Source organism: Diadema antillarum, unplaced genomic scaffold, assembly GCF_040938485.1.
Source record: "Diadema antillarum isolate AM-2024a unplaced genomic scaffold, OU_Dant_1.0 seq00000620_RagTag, whole genome shotgun sequence".
NCBI lineage: Eukaryota > Metazoa > Echinodermata > Echinoidea > Diadematoida > Diadematidae > Diadema > Diadema antillarum.
Genome location: NW_027271543.1, coordinates 363,757 through 380,946, shown reverse-complemented (window position 1 = coordinate 380,946; position 17,190 = coordinate 363,757). Strand labels below are relative to the sequence as shown.

The 17,190-nt window shown below is 38.6% G+C and overlaps 1 protein-coding gene across 1 annotated transcript; it reads left to right on the top strand.

Moving 5' to 3' along the window:
• The first annotated feature begins 1,378 nt into the window (after window positions 1-1,378).
• Window positions 1,379-14,271, top strand: LOC139736074 (U3 small nucleolar RNA-associated protein 15 homolog). Its single transcript, XM_071646822.1, has 11 exons — window positions 1,379-1,469; window positions 3,593-3,685; window positions 4,280-4,464; window positions 5,259-5,434; window positions 7,274-7,399; window positions 8,376-8,511; window positions 9,220-9,304; window positions 9,763-9,918; window positions 10,507-10,608; window positions 11,416-11,608; window positions 13,120-14,271. The coding sequence occupies exons 1-11, from the start codon at window positions 1,380-1,382 to the stop codon at window positions 13,470-13,472; spliced, it is 1,695 nt and encodes a 564-aa protein (XP_071502923.1). The 5' UTR covers window position 1,379; the 3' UTR covers window positions 13,473-14,271.
• The last annotated feature ends 2,919 nt before the right edge of the window (window positions 14,272-17,190 follow it).

Genomic DNA, 17,190 nt, shown 5'->3' with positions numbered 1-17,190 from the left:
GATTCATATAGTGAAAGCGATATTCAATCGTAACTAAATGTTATTTAGTTAAATGTTATTGACTAACTCTCCGATTCCTGCACATTTTAGATAATAAATATTTACTGTATTTGACTCATGTTAGTGCGTCAATGATTAAGATGGCCCCTTTGTAGCCCCTGTCAAGTTCTCTGTCATAATAAAGGGCTCCTATCAAATTTTGATAATGTATTATATAATTGAGACTTTTTTTGTTTGATGAAGAAAGAGAAGACAAATGCAAATTTTAGTGGTATTCTCATCAGTTGAAAGTTAGTCTGATAAGAAAGAGTAAAATCGTATAAGCACAAAAGTTAAACATTTGATCAAAAGCAGTTTAAATTAGGGAATTCATGAAATTGTAATGTTGTGTGACATGTGATGTTATCTCCATTGAATACACCTTGTAGTTTGTCCACACAATCTTCAGATTTCCAGTTGTTGTTTTTTTTTTTTCATACGGGTTTGCCCCCGTCTCAAATTGTAGAATATCTTACTGATCATTGCTTTGAACTTATGAAGCCAGAATATATACCATAATTTTCTACACTTCTACAGCAGAAAATAGAATTTTCAACTAGTGTGTGTGTGTGTGTGTGTGTGTGTGTGTGTGTGTATGTATGTATGTATGTATGTATGTGTGTGTGTGTGGTATTCCTATCAGGGGAGATCACTGGAAAATTGTGAGGTGATGACATCATCAGCTCACTCATTTGCACATTCACCATGAACTGTTCGAGAACTATTTTGCAAAAAATAGCACCAAAAAAAAAACCACACACACCTATGATTTCCTACCTTGAAAATTTTGATCATTCACTGTTTTTCTTGCAATTTTTTTACTCATTCTTTGAAGACTATAACTTAAAACATTACCAGACAGCATGATATTTGCACCGGTTTTTTTATTTATTAGTACTGCATCGAAAACAAATAGCAAACCTAAAAATGATATAGCACCGGTAATGTATTGCTTGGTTTACTTCTGAGAATACTAGTGTTCGGCTGTGATATTATATACTAGTACAGCAATTGATTATCATTTAGTGTGCTCGCTGCTAGAGGTAATGCTACCTCTGACTCGATTTGCATTTGACCGTCTGCTGAGTCGTGTGTAGCCGAGTTGGTCCCGGTCCCACGTGAACACAAGCTGCGCATAGAGTGCAGTGGAGCATGCAGCTAAATGTGGTTGGTTTGTCGACACAGCCAAGCGATCGGCCCGTAGCTTGTCGCGAGCCCAGCCCTTGAGGCCATGTACCACTGCATGCACACCAGTGCACTGCTCCGCTGCTAGCTGGGAACAACACGTGCATGCAGTATCACAATTGAGCAAGCTGTGCTGGCGCTGGCCACTCTTCAAGATGTCGACGTTTAAGCCGACTGTGGCTCAAAGATTCCCATTTGCGAAAGGACAACAGAGCAAAGAGGCTCTATATTGGAAGAATTTTGAAGTAAGCTTTTTGCTAGTGTTTGTTGATGAAGACGTACATATCTGGCCCCTATTTTAAATGATATTCTAGCCTACTGCTAGGCAATCCCTGCAGTCAGTCTATGGCATAGATTTACTTACCGGTTTCGGGTTCGTAGATTTACGCGTGATATGCATGCACTGCACTGCTGATATGATGCAGTCTCTAGCTCGGCGCACAGAGAATGTGAGGGATGCCGGATGCCGTAGGTGTTTGATGACGAGGAGTGGAATCTCTTCGCAATTTGTGCAAATTTATGCGTAAAGGTAATTCTAATGTTGCATGACAATTGAGTGCTGAGCATTTTACTGGGAGTGGGACTGGCTAATTTGCTGTTCCCTGCTGCCCGTTGCCCCAAGTCGCTCTTCCATACAAACTTTGTAGACTGTGTGAGTGTTGTTGTATTTTGGGTATGGGAACCATGGTTTCAATTTTAAGTTGATAGTAAGAGTGGATACAATTACTGAATTAGGACCTAGCAGATTAGTCATTGTCCATTTCACTTTAAGTAGAGGAAATATTGAAATCCTGTGGCTGTATTGAACATGGTGATAATAACTGTAGTGTATGGTACATCTGTGTGCAGGTGCGGAACAAATCCTTCCAGTTTTCCTTCACATCTAATATTAAATTTAGTACGGTACTTATAGTAGGCCTAGGCTACATGTACATTTGTACTGTAGAAACCATTGACCGAAAGATCAGTCTGTATCTTGTCATCAGGGATATGTTCCGTGGAGACTGCGTCTGGCTTCACAGATGTCTCCGGAGGAGAGCGATAACATCAAAAAAATAAAAAGGACTCTTCCGGACAGACGGATCTTTCTGTCTGTAGAAATCACCATTGATCACTGTAATGGATTAAATACTTTAAAGACACTCAGTCGTGGCGAGTGGTTTGTGCAGCACGGAGACGAACGCAACACGCTGCCTCCCCCATTCTGTATCAAATGTAGTGACCCCCGAATGAGAATAGCGCTGGCTCAATGGGTCAGCGAAAATACGGTAGGCTACAAGAGAGCTCCCTGTGCTTATCTTCAAACCCAAAATGGCTGTCCCAGCGAGCCACGAGAGCTTCCGAATGGACGCACACTCTCAGTGCGCATGCACATGAAGAGAGGCCGAAAGAGCCACGCGTCTTCTGGCCTCTCTCCTCCCATCACCGCAGCTCGCGGTGACAATATTTGTGTATGATGCGTACACACACACGCACACACACACACACACACACACACACGCCGCAGCATCTTCTGGCCTCTCTCCTCCAATCACCGCAGCTCGCGGTGACAATGTTTGTGTATGATGCGTACACACACACGCACACACACACACTTGTCTCAGTGGTAGCATTGCGCAATTGCATGCACAAACTTCGGTCGTTCGGAGTTTACGTACCATTAGGGATGGCGATCGGCTGCCTTTAAATCACAATGTACAAACTTAAATGATAATGTCGGTCTGTATTGTAGTCTGATCTGTAACATTATGATGGTCTCGTGTATCTCATACACTAAATATGAAATATGATATGATAAATGTTATGAACACATTACTTTGTAATAGTCATACGTATTGTATGTGCATTTTGAGACTCTAATTTTATTCATTTTATAGCCACAATGTTCAATAATAATCAACATTAAAATATATTGCTACCTTAAACAAGTGGGACTGTTTCAAGTCAACAAAACGCGCAAAAACATGCATCAAATTGCACCATTTACAACATCAAAATGCAAAAAGTTCTCACCGTGGAGGGGGGACAACCCCCTCCCACACCCTCCCCCCCCCCCCCCTCGCTTGCTCCGCTTGCTCGGGTTCGGTCGCGTTCATAATATTCAGTGTAAGAATTAATACAAGAAGTTTATTGAAATGATACCATTTTATAGCCAAAGTGTTCAGTAATAATATCAAAATACAGGTTCTGTATATTGCCAGTTACCATCTCAATATGCTTATAAATGAGCATGTGTGCCAAGCATACATTGTGAACGCTTTCTGCTGAAATCAAACCAGCAACTAGGAAAATTTGCCACAATATAGTGGCAAAATGTAATCAATGTATTCCAGAATTCCTCCCTTTTCTTCTGTATTCAACATTGCAGTTCCCTGTGGTAGTCAAGGAGTATGGTGCTGTCTCTGATATAGATTTTTGCCCCGTGGAACCATTCAGCTTTGCAGCTTCATGTTCTACCAGGGTAAGCATTCTCTCTGTAGTATGTCTTCTTTTACCTATCACTTGTACACCGTATACTATGTTTAAGTCTTGCTTACAGACCTTAGGGATTCAGTCACTTTGGGTACTACCTTTCCCATCTCTTAACTTTTACCCTTCTGAAGTCTCTTTTGGTGTCAGAGTGAATCACAGCACTCTTATCATGTCCTCAAATCTCTTTGTCTGCCGTATTTTCCTTATTTTGTGGATTTGTGCCAAGATTTGATACATATTATTTTAATAATGAATATGTCATGAAGTGGTTAATGCTTTGATGTTACTCTGTGTAAAACATTTTGAACCTTTGCCATTCATCTCTAATGATTTCCTTTAATAGCTCATGTGATTTTAATCCATCTTCCGTCAATAGTAGTGAATTGTACATAAACTTTCTGTTGTCATAGATGATGTTAGAAGTCGGATATTAATCACTGAAGACAGAAATCAGACTTACAAATATGTATTTGTACATGTACCTACATGTGTATTGTACTTGGGAATAGTGGATACAAAATTGCACAAATGGTACATTTTTGTGGGTAACAATCTTTCTGTTCTGTCCTCTCCTTTATTGCAGGTGCAAATATACAACCCTGTGACAAATCAAGTTGACAAGACAATCTCTAGATTTAAGGGTGTGGCGTATGGGGCAAGCTACCGTCATGATGGCAAGCTGATGGTAGCTGGTGGAGAGGAGGCTTATGTCCGCCTCTTTGATATCTCAGGAAGAGCGGTCCTTCGAATATTTAAAGGACATGATGGGTGAGACATTTTACAATATCAAATATTATCAAAAAGATGGAGTTTCAACTCAACACTTAAAGGGTGTGTACAGTTCTGGTCGAGGTGAGGATTTAGCTTTTAACGTTTTGCGAGATATTCAGAAGCCACTCTATGAGATGTCAAAGAGCATACAGTTCTAAGGGGTATCAAAAGTTTATTCGATGAAAATCGGTTTTGAAATGGCTGAGATATCCAAAAACACGGTGAAACAAAGAGATCCTAATAAAGTTGTGGCATGTCGCCTTTTATTATAAGCACTTTTTTGATATCTCAGCCATTTGAAAACCAATTTTCATCAAATAAACGTTGAATACTTCTTGAAATTACATGCTCTTTCATATTTCATGACAGGCTTTTCATTATCTCACTTAGGAATGTTCAAAATATGAATCCCCACCTCAACCAGTACTGTACAGTCCCTTTAACATTAGTCAGTACTTATTATTAAAGTAGTACTAGTAGTCAGTACTTCTGCTATCTGTTGTTTGAAAGTCTTGTGTTTGTGATATAAATAAAGATTGCGATGATTCAAATGTTATGAAGCTTCTCAGAACTTGTACTTTAAAATTTATCCACATGCTCCAAAACCTGAAATACTGCATTAATGAGTACATACCCCACAATCTGATGCAAGGATCACATCAGTTTGTCTTGCACCACTATAGCTTTTGTTGGCGTTGTGTTCTTTGTAGTGACAGGAGATGTGACATAATAATGGTATACTGAAGAAAGATCCACAAACCATTGTGTGAATTGGATGTTCTTCTCAACAGACCAGTTCATGTCACAAAGTTTGCAGCCAACAACCAGGTGATGTCATGCTCAGATGACAAGACTGTCCGCTGCTGGGACATCCCCAGCGAGGAAGAGGTTGTCCGGTTTGCAGACCACAAGGACTATGTTCGATGTGGTGTGGTCAGCCCAAGCAGCAAGGATTTGTGGCTTACAGGTTTGTGCATTGTGATCTGATAGCATTGTAACTGTTAGATCTGTTCAGTTTGGCTGCTGCTTTTCATGTTAAAGGTCCTGTTTACCTTTGGGAGCGGTTATTTAAAAAAAAAAATGTTCAAGTTATCACTTTTGATGCATATGTGTAGGTCTGTTGTATCACAAAACATCCTACCATATACAATCTTTGCAATAAAGCCTTTAATATAAGGAGATACTTTGTATCACTATTTTACTCGTTAAACTTTAATTGTAGACTGTTTTATAGTCTGGAAACATTTTTATCATAATTTTTGTTCACATTTTGCATATTTAACAGTACTTGACATCAAATATACTGGTTCAAATTTTTACATTGGTTGTTTCTATTCCTAACTCACATTTTAGAAATATTTTGAAGCACTAATGCTGGGTTTTTGCTTCATCTACAAAAAGTAAATTATGCCTTTAATGTCTATTCAAACCATAACTGGGAAGCCTCAGCATGCTTAACAATAGATGATTTATGTACTGGCAGAGCAAAGCATCTGACTCATTGCATAACCCAGTGAACATTGAAACATCTTTTCTTCTTGATTTGGAAGGCCCCAATGTACCCCCTACCCCACCATTATGGCTGACATCAGTAACAAAAAAAATAGGTCAATAGCCGGGTTCACATATACAAATTAGCGGGATGACGATCGCGATGCTCATCCCGAGTTTTTTTGCGAGCGTCCACACGTACCAAATTAGCGAGATAGCGATCGCGATCGGTATCCCGCTAATTTGGCGAGCGTCCACACGTACCGAATTATCCCGCTAATTGCCGATAGAGACAACAGCAAAGCCTGCAAACTGGGTCACACAGCGCCCTTCTCTATCACTGCCTGCGCGCACTTACCTTTGTCCATTGTCTTTTACGCGTCAGTGGTGTGGTTCGCGCGCTGTTGTTGTGCTCCAAAGAGGTGAAGGACCTCTTCGCAGAGGCCTCGCTGTTGTGATGTGCGCATTGCATGATGGGATGTAAAAACTCGAGATTGTAATCCCGACCGTTCACACGTACCAGCGTGGGGACAATTATCCCGCTAATTGGCGAACCAGCGCAAGATTTCTTGGGATTAGCATCGCGATGCTTATCCCGCTAATTTTCGGGTTTTTTCTGTCCACACGTGCAAAAAACTCGGGATGACGATCGCGATGCAAATCTCGAGATTTGTATCCCGCTAATTGGTGTACGTGTGAACCCGGCTAATGTCTGGGAACTTCTGATTCTACCCTTGCTGATGTAACAGAAGTGCATTTTATAAGAAATTGATGCATATTTATAGGAGGGCTTTTGTAACATTATTCCTTCAGCTGAATTTACATGCACTTGTGCTTCAAACTTGTTTGCTTGTCAACCGAAATTGTACTTTGCATTATTCATAGGGATAATTATGTAAACACAAGAAATTATGCAGAATAATGACTACATTCCTCATAGCAACAATCAGTGTTGTGGTCATTGGATGTGTAAAAGCTGTGAATGTGAACTGTGGTTCACCCCCCCCCCCCTTTTTTTTTTTATTAGAGGTAGAAAATTTGGGTTTATGTAATCTTGTGTAAAGTCAAGAGTTATTGTAAGGTTGGGCATGCAACCAATCATATGTCAACATTCTAGAAATGAGGTAGTAGCTGTAGAAGTGCAAGCTTTGTTTTTATAGATGTTCAAGCTTTTTCCTGTTTGTGTTTTCATATTTTCATAATTTTGCAATATTTCTATTACAAGAACTAAAAGTGACATCAAGTACTTGTTGTCGTGACATCACTGTGAAAAGACATTAAATGTGAAACGTTGCCATTGTGTGGTCATACACAGGATCCTATGACCATTCAGTGAAACTCCATGACCTCAGGACAGGGACCAGTATCCTAAGCATTGACCACGGCCAGCCAGTAGAGAGGGTGCTCATGTTCCCATCAGGAGGCGTCTTCTTGTCAGCAGGTATGTGTTGAGAAACAAATTTGAGACTTCCATTATCTTTGACCTGACAGATTGCTAAAATTGAAGTTATGCTGGTATACATATACTAGTATATTTGGAATGCTCATTGCCTAATGCCCATCTTTCTCAGTGATGGGAATTTACATCAATACAAAAAAAAATAATCATTCCTAAGCAGTAGAGACAACAAATGTGTGAGAAATAAGACAGAAGTTAGAGGACATTTCTGTTATTCCTCATTTACTCAAATATTAGCCACAGATTTTAAGAATGGAAGGAGATTAATTTGTACTTCTCTATTGTGTCAGAAGATATTACTATTCATATATCAATTCATATATCAGAAGCATGTTCACTTACTATGCATTCGACATTGTAATGCATTATTTCCCTTGTGCAGAGAGAATTGCATTATATTCAATGCAGAAATGCAGTTGAATTGTAATGAACTTTTAAACATTAGGTAAATGCAGTTGACACCAATGTGCTGGTGTCACTTTTGCCTTGCCATTTCCACAGTTTCATCTTGTTTGACCCTTAGTGCACTGGCTTTTTTGGGTTGAATCATTTCTTTATTCAAGAAAATGTTAAACATACATAACCTGGTCAATTATCCATTCAGATAATTGCAGCGTATCCGGGCAATTACCCCGAGAGGGCAATTACCCCCCGGCTAAATACTGGTTAGTGGTAAGCTTAGAGTAATGATTAGGGTTAGGGTTAGGGTTAGGGTTAGGAGTTTGAGTTAGGGATAGGATTAGGTTCAGGATTAGGATTAGGATTAGGGCCAGGGGAAGGGTGCGGGGTAATTGCCCAGGGGGTAATTGCCCTAGACCCAATTGCACGTATACATCGAAAGTTGTTTGAAAGTTAATAAAATGGTGAAAAAGTAAAGAAATTTGATGACATCACTTTTGCTTGATCATTTTGGTTATGCCATTCCACATTGTTTTCTTGTTATTTTCTTTTTCCCCAGGTGGAAACTATGTGAAGGTATGGGATGCCCTGGCTGGAGGACGTCTGCTAGCAACTCTCAGCAACCACCACAAAACAATCACGGCCATGTGCTTCAATGCAAACTGCTCCAGACTCCTGACTGGCTCACTAGGAAGGTAAGCAGACTTATTGTCATGATACCTCTCAGCTTGGATATCGATACTATGGGCAATACCAATAGCATCAACAAAGTTTTGGCTCTTTGGAAGATACAGATATATGTGTAATGCTATGTGAAGATGAAATAATTGAAATAGGGGGACCTATGAATTCTTTATATGAAACCTAAATATTTTCCCCTCGAATTTTACAAGAAAAATTTCTTCAAATATTTTTGCAGATTGGGAGAATGATGAACAATTGTAGAAACCCATTAGCTCAATATGTTTAGAGTCCAAATCCAAGATTATGAGTTTCCAAAGCTCTTATTAAAGTTACTACATATTTGCTTCCCTCTTTGGTTAAGCCTCTGCAATAATATCATCATTACAACTCTCTAATAGGACTATACACAAACATTAATTCGCATAAATTTGACTTTTTACCTGTCCATGACCATGTTACTGCAAAGTTCAATTGGCACACATAATTATGTACATTGGTCTTTCACCATGGCTTTTAAGTCCTCTACATTAGTGCATCAGAGGCGAGCATCTAGGCTTTAGCTGTTGTGTTGCAAAGCATTTGTTGCATCCTATTTAGAATTTGTATACATGTACCACAATTGTTATACCACAGCAGTCTTTTTCCCACTGTAAATCCACTTCTTCTGTGTCATATGCGTGTAAGACATGATTGGTTTTCCTCATCACATTGTCTTGCAGACACGTCAAAGTGTATGATGTCTCAACGTATGAAGTAGTCGCCAGCATGAGTTACCCGGCTTCCATCCTGTCTATGGGCCTCTCTGTAAGTTTGTGTCCAAATGCTACTTCCCAATTTAGACAAACTAAATATTTATTGTTTCAACCTGTGACAGATGGAGGAAGTTTACTGAAATATGTATTCATTCTCAGGGAAACTTACTAGTTTGGAGCAGTATATGTGGCTGTACATGCAATATCAGTCCTATTTTCATTGATTGTGGCTGTATTCATTATCACATACAAATTATTGGAAGCATTAAGTTGATAGTGTCTTGTAGAATTCTGATACTGATAAAATTTGGATTGTTCTGTTGTACCTAGATTGAGCCAAAACTCATCAGTAGCCACAAGCTGGCAAAGTGATATAGGAGCTAACTTCCATCTAAATGAAGATACTTTCACAGTGCACAGAACAGATTAACATCAGGTCAAGCATACTTGTGGATGTAACTTCATCAGTGCCCATTGGTCATGAAACATTGGTATTTGTTCTCTTTGTAGCCTGATGACAAGACTCTTGTTGTGGGAGCCACGTCTGGACTGCTGTCGATCAGACACCGAAAGCCTGACAAAGAGATGGAAGGGCTTCACTCCAAGCAGCGACAGAGAGGCAGGCGGAATGTCTACATGCAGGGCAGGGTCTTTACTCAGAAAAATGTGAGAAACATTGTGTTGATGAGATGCATTTTTCTTTGCAGTAACTTTCTTGCTAGATTTCAGGGGTTGTAACTAGGCCATTACGTTAGGGAGGAAAAATTAGAATTTGTCTCTATATCCCATAATATGATATGATGCATAGTGATTTGATGTGACAAGTCATCAACTTAGAGAGGTGCAATTTGCATCTACCATAGGACCCACATTATATTGGCATAGGTCTAGTTTCATAGCAAGGATTTAAACTAAAAAAAAAGCTCAACAAGGCAACTAAAATTCACAGTCAAAAGGTTTAGTTTCCACCACATAGTTTCTAAATATCTTCCCCTCTTTGCTTCTCTGACTTAACTACCTTCTTCTTACCATGAAATGTGAAATTGAAATATGAGTTTTATGTACATTTAAGCATTAGGAAATTGCATGTTTGTTTCCACCTTTGAATCAGATGTTGAGATGAAATATTTTTTACGTCCAATGACTCTGATGAGTGTCTTTTCCGTGTTCTTTTTCTTTTCTTTTTTTTCAATAAAGGCATCATGTATATATTTGAAATACTCATCATATCAAATTCATATTGAATTTCTGCAGGGAAATCTCATCGTCAAACCTTCCACCAAGGCCCGCATAGAGAAATATGACCGGATGCTGCAGAGGTTCCAGCATTCCAAGGCTTTAGATGCTGCACTTCACGTGAGCATTACTATTTTATTTTACTCTTACACATATATGGTGAGAGAAAGAGTAAAATGAGTTTTAGGTCATGACATTTGAAGTTACTTTCATGACACTGGCACCAGTAATTAAAGTGCAATGGTATTCTCTGTTAAAGTTTATTTTAAGAAGAAGAAGTATGTGAAAATTAGACAAGCAATGGTAGAATTCACAGTGATATCAGACATGTAGGAAAAAATTGTATCTTTTTTGTGTAACAACAATCATGGTCACAAGCATACATGCATGTGTAAAGAAGTGATGATGTAATCTCACAATTCTCCCTTCAGCATAGCACTAAGGTTTAACAAAAATCAGGGTTTGGATCAATAACTATGCAGATTTTTACCCTTTCCATTAATAAAAAGAAAGAAAATCAACATAAGGTTGTCATGCATAACTGTTCAGTTTACCTTTTTTATGCAGTATTTTGTACCTCTTTTTTTTTTTCTTTCTTTTTTTGGTCAAATATACTGCAGGTTTCGTGGAAAATACCATTGTTCCCAAATTGTACATCTGTCTGTTGCAGGAAAGGTGAAAATACTGTTTTTACACACACACACACACACAGACACACACACACAAAATATGCCTTTTCATTCCTCGGAATATTGTTATGGTGATCACAAAGTTGGTATCCCTAGTTCTACTATTAATGTTTAGCGCTATGTGAGTCCTACTCAGATAATGACACAGATTGTAGTGACAAGTCTTAGAGTTCCATTCATAAACTCACTTTCTATGCTAACTATTTTCCTCTTCCAATGTTGGTTATCTATGAGGCAGCCCAATGTAAGGCTCAGGTCTCCCGAAATCAGCTTCAGTATCTTCAGAGAGTTGATCAGACGTGGGGTTGTACATAGCGCCCTCTCTGGCCGAGATCGCCGTTGGCTCTGCATCGTCCTCACCTTCCTCAAGAAGCATCTCCCAGACACAAACTACACATCTACGGTGATAGACATTACAGATATCCTCCTTGGTAAGATGTTTGCTAGAGTCTGCACACTTCTTTGATACACATCTCTGTAATGATAAAGATATTTGCCTTTGATGGGGTATCACAGAGAGAACATTTTGAGATTAGAGATGTAATACTGTATCTATATTCCATGTCCATGCAGAAAATTAATTTGTAAGAATGGTTGGATATATATAGAAGGGATACTTTAGCAATTAAGTGACCTTTCAAACACTAAGGAAGATTTGATTCAAAACTTAACCTAAAAAGGCAGGGGGGGTTGAATCAACCCCCCGTCGACATTTCTCGCAACTATTCCGCCGCGCGAAATTTTGTGACTGCGCCGTTCGTTGACTTTTTACTTTCAAGTCTCGCGCATCTTTTGACACCATTTTCGCGAAAATCGCGCATACCGTTACGACGCTGCACGACCTTTCATACATGCCTGTCAGACCGAAAATGGCTCAAAAACGTGATTTCGTGTGTAGTCTAGGCAAATGGAGTTTTCTCTCCTTATTCATAAAGATATGATTATTTTCACTTTCATAGGCTGAAATCAATTAATTTTAGCATAATAATGCTTGAAAAAGGTTCTGTCATAAATTTTGCGGGAAAAAAAATGATAAAACAAAAGGTCGAAAAGGGAGTATTTTGATTTATCCACTTTCTTAATTGGAACATGTCTCACTATTATTTTATTGATCTGATGGAACAAGTTGATAATAGTAATAATTGTTATTATTATTATTTTGGATATAAACTCCAAACTCCAAAGTTAGCAGGTGTCAAGAAAAATATAGTGGCTACAATGCTTATCAGAAGCATGATGAATGATATTAAATGAATTCTCACTTGCCTGTCAGTGTGTGGCTGTTTAGCTTTAAAGGGAAGATAAACCCCAAGAACAATGTGGATTGAGTGAAAGCAGCAACATTAGTAGAACACATCAGTGAAAGTTTGAAGAAAATTGGACAATCGATGCAAAAGTTATGAATTTTTAAAGTTTTGGTGTTGGAACCGCTGGATGAGGAGACTACTAGAGGTTATGACGTATGAGTGGACAACAATACCAAGAAAATATAAAGAAAATACTACAAAAATCCATTTTTCATGAAAATTACAAATTCCATCAACTTGATATTGACATATGTAAAGGGTAGCAATTATTCCCCCTGCTTTCTGAAAGCGGTTTGTCCACTGCTCTTTCATAATTCTAGAAAAGTGAATTTTTGTTGAATTTCCTTTATATTTTCTTTGTATTGTTGTCCACTCATACGTCATATCCTCTAGTAGTCTCCTCATCCAACGGTTCCAACACCAAAACTTTAAAATTTCATAACTTTTGCATCGATTGTCTGATTTTCCTCAAACTTTCACTGATGTGTTCTACTAATGTTGCTGCTTTCACTCAATCCACATTGCTCTTTGGGTTTACCTTCCCTTTAATGGAAGTACATGTGTGCTGTATTTATGATCACTGTATTTGTGAGTAACAAAACTTATCTTTTTCTTTCCCTCTATCTTTTTTCTAGACATCTATGGTGAGGTGATGGGTGAAAACGAGGAGGTGCTGAAGAGGTTTCAGTCCCTGCAGCTGGGCATACAACAGGAGCTAAAGTATCACACTGCCCTCGAGGAGATTAGGGGCATGCTGGACACAGTCCTGGCTGCTTCCCAGGCACCACCACCACCACCACCCACTCTCCCTTCCCAGGGCAACAGCTTCCATCCAGCTGAGACAGGCCTCATGAGTGCTTCCCCTGATGACCTGCCCAGCTTCATGTCTAGCAGGAACACAGTGGGCAATGTCTCTTCCAAAGAAGGAGATGAGGCACGTGAGCTGGAGACAGTGAGGGTCAGTGGGCAGGTGAATGGGGCCAGGTGACACACGGCCATTAGTGGACTGTAGGAAGTTACAGGTGAAAGATCTGGGCCCTGTTATATGAAGAGTTGAACTTGATTATAAAGTTGATTCTAAGTGTAAGTCTATGGCACACTGTGTAGTAAGGAAATTTCAAATCGATTTTATCTTTTGATAAAACAGGGCCCTGGTAGTATGGGGATACCTTTGAGTGGGGAAGGCTGGCCCGGTTCGGTGGTATTCCAGAATCCCTGTAATGAATTGTGTACAGCTGTATCACTGATCTCTATGTAAGAACACACACAGCCAAAGAATCTTGACTGGAGTCGATCGTTACCAGTGAGGGTACGTTTTGATGTACATATTCACTGACCAGTGCTATTCAGGGTTTTCGAATGTACCCCAGTGGGCAGTGAATGATGTGGGCCACCCGTGTTTACCCATGCTACTGGGAATTTAAGTGTACAGTGAAGAGAAAGAGAACTTGAGAGAGAGAAAAAAAAGAAACTTTCTCCTCATCATAGAAGATGAGTTGGTGACTTATAGCAATATTGCCAAGAGGTCATATACAACATCATGATATTAGCTTACACAGAAGGGTTCGTGATATCTGAGTGGAAGCAAGTCAGCAATTTACCTTTACAATAAAGAATAGCCGGATGTATGGTCAAGTGACATATTTCATTCAAGCAAGGGTGACATATTTTATTCGAGCAATGATGACATCATTTTGAAGTACAGATGTTTACATTGCAGGAGAAAAGAAAGAAAAAAAATACCAATATTAATTCTACTTTGGTGGCATGTTCAGTTCTACGAATGTGTTGACTGTGAGAAAATTAAAACCTACAGGAGAGTTGATTTCATTTTGTTATCACTGGAAATAAATCAATTATTAAAGTGCAAATGATGATTATGTTGTACTATGTATTTGACTGAATTTAACACATATGGACTCGAATTCACGAAGGTGGTACAAATGAAACCATAGTTTAAACCATGGACAAAAACCATGGAGCGCCAAGTGTCGCATGGAATATTTCGGTACGAAATTAGTCATTTCGTCAACAAAATGATCGTTTCGTGAACGAGATTATCATTTCTTGGACGAAATGTGCATTTACACGTGTAGTTACAAAATGTTGTCATTTCGTTACAAAATAATCATTTCATTGACGAAATGACTGATTTCGTAATGAAATATTCCATGCGACATTTGGCGCTCCATGGTTTTTGTCCATGGTTTAAACCATAGTTTCATTTGCACCACCTTCGTGACTTAGGGCCATGGAGTGTTTTTTTTTTTTCCAACAGAAGTCTATGGGTAACTCACATAACATGTGTAAGAGAAAATAATATTGAGTGTGCCATGAAGAGCTATGCGAAAGAAGGAAAGAGAAATTGTGTTACCATATTAAGAGAAAGGAGTATTGGGTGTTGCAAAGGAGAAAAAGTGAATATCCCTGAGGTATCATAGACTATGGAGGAAGTAAAACATTGACACTGACAACTGACGAGGCTTTGAGTTGTTGCACAGGTAAAGTCTTCATGCTTTTATATGAGTGAGTGTTTAATATTCAGTTAATTGGACAAGCATAGTGCTAGGATTGGCTTTTGGCATGTGTTCAAATGCACCTTGACTTTACTTCTGTCAGGAAGCTGTTTCTCACTCTCCACACTTTTGGCTTGTGCAGTACAACTTACAAAGCTCTATCATTCATGCATACCTACATGTATCAACTAGCTACTCACATGTCATGCGATGCAGTAGGGTCTACTTTTCTAGACTAGGAGTCCATGGAACACTATAAGCTTCTCCAGGCTAATTGTGAGACAAAGGGCCTGTTTGCTGCTCTGATAAAAAACTGTCCACTCAATTTGCCACAGTGCTTCCATGTAGGACACAGATACAGTGTATCTGCAAATATGAGCTCACACACTCACTATTGATTATGCCATATATTTCACAGGGGTTTTTATTTTCACAAATTTTGCCAGTCAGGTGCTATTCACAAATTTAACAACACATGAAAATATTAACTCTGATCCCAACATGAGTGACATGAGTGACATGGAAGCGTACATTTCTTTGTTCATTACTGTACTCCATGATCACAAATGCAACCACACATGAAATTGCTGGAAATTTCAGATTGTGAAAAATTAGACTTGCTAAATACAATGTATGTTGCATATACAGTCCTGTACTTGAGACCTTTTGTGAGACAGCAGGTGTCACAAACTAATGATGCTTTTGATAACCATGTGAAACAGGAAGCCTACATGGATGTCACGCTTTTGCTTTCTTTTGACCATCAGGCTGCAGAAAACTGAATGGTATTGTTGGGGATTTGACTGTTGATGCAGAAGAAGTTGGATTCCAGTCAGTTTGACTTCTTCCCAATTGATCCTCATAGAACTGGTGATGTGTTGTCAGGATAATTGTTTTTCTATTTTGTTTTGTTTTTTTCTTGTTTTCTTTTTCTTTTTCTTTTTCTTTTTTTTTTTTTGGGGGGGGGAGGGGTAGTAGTATCAGTATTGTGTCTGAGATAGAGGATTTGCACAGAAACAAAAATCAAATTTCAACTACAATATGTGTCTGTGTATGTAGACAGACACAGTATGTAAATGAAGGAGTATATTGTTACTGGGGTGACAAGACCTTGTATCTCAAATTTTGGTGAAAATGACTTTTTGGGGGGTGAATGGTCAGATAATCAGTTAACTCAGTTATGTCCTGTCCAAATCCTAGCTGTCTTTCCCCCAAAATGAAGCCACCATGAAATGTCAAAGGAAAGGCCATCCCACTTGATATAGTGCTTTGGCTGCCATGTTTTTGTGCTGTCCTAAACATGTGACATTTTGTAGATATAAGGTCCTGTCGCCCCAGTGACAATATGTGTGATGAATAAGCAGCCACCCAGTACTGCAATTTCTCTTCCTGTCCTGAATATGTAAAATGCAAAAGCCTCTCTGATTTGGCTATCATAATTTATTTGCTATTTAATTGAGTTGCATGTAGTACGCAGGTATCTTCGTGATTGCTCTTTGCATTCAAATGTTAGTAGCCCTTCAAATATAGGAAAGGTGAGGGGAGTGTTGAAAATAAGTGCATTTTGGAAGTTAAGAATTTCATACTGTATGTCACAGTTGTATTTGTAATAATATCAATGCAGTGATTGGTATATATTCCACCATAATATATGATTTACAGTCTTGGAATAAAAAATGTATAAATTCGTACATGTATGTGCATTGCATTTCTTGAAGTGTGTTTTTGTGAAGTCTTCAATCTTTAGTACAATTGGTAGTCTATCATCTATCATCTATCATCTTTTCCTGTAAATTTCATCAAAATCTGGTCACAACTTTTTGAGTTATTTTGCAAACAGACAAACAAACAAACCAACGCCAGCAAAAAAATAACCTCCTTGACAAGGTAATAAGTATTAATCATCATATAGCCAGAAATCATAAAAGTGTATGTTCGAGTACATAATGTGAATAAACATCTTTGTAATTTGTTACACTACCACTGGTATATAACAAGCACATGGAAAAGGAACCAATGTGACAAATAATATACACTTGTACATGTATTTCATTTCTTTCCCCGTGATGGACTGTTTCAATTCATGTTTGCGATTATCCAGAGATGCCCAAGTACAATCTACTAGTACAATCATTATTAAGTATATATCTATTTCAAACTATCTATCTGTATATATATATATATATATAT

Coding starts and splice junctions, on each gene's coding strand:
- LOC139736074 (XM_071646822.1), top strand. CDS start 1,380: ATGTCGACGTTTAAGCCGACTGTGGCTCAAAGATTCCCATTTGCGAAA. Junction 7,400..8,375: donor AGGCGTCTTCTTGTCAGCAG/GTATGTGTTGAG, acceptor CTTTTTCCCCAG/GTGGAAACTATGTGAAGGTA. Junction 9,919..10,506: donor GGGTCTTTACTCAGAAAAAT/GTGAGAAACATT, acceptor GAATTTCTGCAG/GGAAATCTCATCGTCAAACC.